Source organism: Carlito syrichta, unplaced genomic scaffold, assembly GCF_000164805.1.
Source record: "Carlito syrichta isolate Samal-C Ts95f unplaced genomic scaffold, Tarsius_syrichta-2.0.1 Scaffold306853, whole genome shotgun sequence".
Classification (NCBI taxonomy): domain Eukaryota; kingdom Metazoa; phylum Chordata; class Mammalia; order Primates; family Tarsiidae; genus Carlito; species Carlito syrichta.
This window is the reverse complement of record NW_007250949.1, coordinates 467,363-471,011: the sequence shown is the minus strand read 5'-3', so window position 1 is coordinate 471,011 and position 3,649 is coordinate 467,363. Positions and strand designations below refer to the sequence as shown.

Genomic DNA, 3,649 nt, shown 5'->3' with positions numbered 1-3,649 from the left:
CCAACAAAAAAAAAAAAAAAAGAGGAGCTAGGCTGGGCACAGTCACTCATGCCTGTAATCCCAGGCTGAGGTGCGAGGATCACTTGAACCAGGAGTTCGAGACCAGCCTGGACAACAAACGAGACCTCGTCTCTACAAAAAATAAAAGTTAGGGCATGGTGGTGCATGCCTGTAGTCTCAGCTACTCGGGAGGCTGAGGCAGAAGGATTGGCTGAGCCCAGGAGGTCGAGGCTGCAGTGAGTCATGATTGTGCCACTGCACTCAGTCTGGGCAACAGAGCGAGACCCTGACTCAAAAAATAAAACTAAAAGAGAGGCTAACTGGGCGCTGTGGCTCACACCTGTAGTCCCTGCTACTTGGGAGGCCGAGGCAGGGGGATCGCCTGAGCTCAGGAGTTCTAGTCCTGCCTAGACAGCATAGCAAGATCCCACCTCGACGAAAAACTTTAAGAAGCTGATGCTGAAGTGGTGGGGGACCAGTGTCCACCTGCTGCCTCCATGTGTTACCATGCACAGCACCAGGTAGAATGTGGGCTTTCCTGCACCGTGGCCCCTAAGCCCACACCAACAACCCCATCCAGCTTCAGCATTTCTCCCATAGGAGGAAAGTCAGCTGAGGGAGGCTGCAGACCGCTAAGAACATCTAGAGACATTTGACTATCTGCCCCTGCCTTTAGACACTGACCCTGTCTCAGATGTGACGCCCCATGTCCTTCAAGGGCCCTCTCCAGGGACCAGGGAGACAGCAAAGCCACACTTACCCAACCCATTTGTCGGGCACCAAAGAAGATGGGAGGCCATGCCCAGTTCAGGGCCAGCTGCCCTGTGTAGAGGCCCAGGGGAACCACAGCCTCCTCTGAGAAGCCTCCCAACTCTTTCCAGACCAGGTAGGAGCCATATCTGAAACAGAGGCCGCAAGTCAGGGCACCATCAGGAAACAGGCCAGGAGCCTCACCTACCTCTGGGTGACACAGTGGTGACTCAGGCATGCCCTGCCACTGACTGCTGTGTGACCTCAGGGAAGCTGCTTGACCTCTCTGGGCCTTTGTTTCTCATAGGGCTGCTGTGGGGACTTGAGTTAATACATTGGCACACTTCACACATGGGACACTCGATAAATATTTGCCATTATTCTCATCATCGTTGTCATGAAGGGGGTGAAAAGGAGGCTCTTAACCTAGCCAGGGCACTGCACAGAGGATGGGACATTTGGGCTGGGCCTCAGAGGATGACTAGGAGTTTGCCAGGGGGAAGAAACAATATGCAAAGGCTTAGAGGCAGATGTGAGACCCCAAGTCTGTGTGACTGAGGTCCAGGGACTTGGGGGTGGCCTGGTTGTGGGAGCTGTTAACACAAAGGCAACCATACCCAGTGGTGATGCCCTCCAGCACGCCAGGCACGGCTCTAGCACTTTCCAAGCATTCGCTCATTTCATCCTCATGATGCTATAAGGTGGGCGGTATTATCACCCCCTCCTCTTACTGTGAGGAAACTGACACCCAGAGAGGTGACGTGACTGAGCTGTCTTGGCAGGCAATCGGTGGAGTGTGTCAGGATGTGAACCCAGGTGGCCTGGGACCTGGCTCTTGCCCCTACGTGAGGGGTCCCACCTCATCCAGAGCCACAGGGAGCCTCCAGGAGGTTCCCCAAGAGAGGCTGGGGTTGGGTTTGTGCTTTATCCAGATCTCGATGGTGGAAGAAGGCCAAGGGGGCATGTGGGGGCCTGGAGTCTGGAGCCGGCTAAGGCAGGAACAGTGATGCCAGGGCCAGTAAGTACAGAAGGCCTGGCTGGGCAGGGCCCCATCCGGCAGGGATGGGGTCCAGGTGACACCCAGGTCTCAGGGTCTTATTCCCATCAGGACCAGGTACCCAACCTTGCCTCTGCTATCTGCCCCCTGGGGTGCCTGGCACCTGCGGCCCCACCCTACACATGATGCACTGGGCTGGCACAGAACCAGGATGCAGGGAACCTTCCAGGAGGGCGGGTGGCTGACCACACCTCCTGGGTGCGGTCCCGCTGGAGCCGCCAGGGGCGCCCTGTCCCATCCAGCACTTTCTCTCCCCTTGACAATTCCCCGAGTCTGGTCGCGGGGGGTACTTGGGGGTCAGACTGAGCCTGAGAGGGGCTTCTGCAGGGTCCCCACTTGCCAGGCCTGTATTCCTGGGAGGCCCTTGCCAAGGGGGGCTGTGGGCATCTGCGGGATAAAGCCTGGCCCTGAGCTGGAGCTCAACAAAGGGAGCTGGTGTTGCTGGTACGGTGGCCCTTGACTATCTTGGGAGCGTCCACACACTGCCCACAGGCGACCTCTCCACGCCGAGCCCGCCTCCCCAGAGCTGTGATCACGGCCTGGGATGCCGGGGTTGGGTGGCCGTTGGCCCAGAAGGAGAAAGTTCAGTTGTGCAACCGACAGGCCCACAGCCTCCACCCCCACCAGCTTGCCACACAGGGCTGGGGAAACAGGCGGAGGCCCACGGGCTGCCCGGGATGTAGAACCCAGGACGAGAACCTCTGCCCTGGGCAAGGCCCCCCTCTGCCAAGGGCCCGGGCTTATCCCCAGGCTCGGGCCACGCCCACCTACCCCATGGCCGAGTACAGCGTGCCCCACACAGGGGCCAGTGCCCAGCGGGGCGGGTGCCACGAGGGCTTCTGCAGGCTGGCGTACCAGCGCAGGCTCTCGCCACGGACAAAGTGGGAACCCAGGAAGCCCCCTAGGCTGGGCACCAGCGTGAAGCCCACGGCGGGCACCCAGGGCGGGGCCATGGCAGCTGCAACTGTTGTTCCAGAAACTCTGAAAGAGAAGATGGGGCCGGGTGAGAGCCTGTGGGGCCGGGGGCGCCTCCTTCAGTGTCTCAGGGTCCTGCCACCCACGGATCCACCAGGCGTTGACTGATGTCCAAGGCAGGGGACCTGCGTGCACATGCGTCCACCCACACTCCTGCTCAGCGCCCTGCCCTGCCTGGCTCCACTCCTGTCCCAGCCATGGCCCTGGCCTTCTCTCCCCTCACCTTGACCTTGGGTTACCTGGCAGTGATCCCTCCTCTCAGCCATTCTGTCCCCTTGCACCAAGAAGCCTTCCCAGCCTGCCTCCCCGGGACAAGTACCAGCCTTGGGTGCTTTGCCAAGCCTGCGACTTACGTTCCAGCACTTCACGTTCATTATTCATTCATGCATCACTCATTCATTCACTGGATTACTGGTATCAGACAGAGCTTGGCGCAAATCTCTATTCCTCATGGACTCACTGTGATCTCAGGCAAATCAACTTTCTGGGCCTCAGTTTCTCCCTCTGTAGAATGGGATATTGATCCCACCTACCTTGGGCCCATCCCAGTGCACAGCATCAAGGAGCGTCTTTCTACACAAGTGTTTCACACCACCCCAGCACAGGCCCACCCTAAAACTACCACTACCCTTTCCCAGTGCACCAAAGAGGGAAAACAGCCTGCCTGGGGTCACATAGCTCTCTGAGCCAGGCTCTGTTGGTGGCAAAGCTGCTCTCATCCAGACCTCATCATGAAATGAGGCACTGAGCTCCCACTAACACACTGATCCTGGTTGGATCATCAGGGGGTATCTGTTTTAAGAAGCCACACAGCACAACTCAGTTCAACTTGCTTCAAGGCTGGCTGGGGTAAGTGGGGTGTACCAG

At 58.5% G+C, this 3,649-nt stretch overlaps 1 protein-coding gene across 1 annotated transcript in view; it reads right to left on the bottom strand.

The window, feature by feature from the left end:
- The window catches only part of TSPO (translocator protein), a 4,281-nt gene extending 1,507 nt beyond the window's left edge, over window positions 1-2,774 (bottom strand). Inside the window, exons 1-2 of the mRNA XM_008063460.1 lie at window positions 2,579-2,774; window positions 761-899 (exon numbers count right to left, since the gene is read on the bottom strand). Coding sequence (XP_008061651.1) covers window positions 761-899; window positions 2,579-2,760 — 321 coding nt within the window. The 5' untranslated portion in view covers window positions 2,761-2,774. The remainder of the gene's footprint in view (window positions 1-760; window positions 900-2,578) is intronic.
- Between the last annotated feature and the right edge of the window lie 875 nt (window positions 2,775-3,649).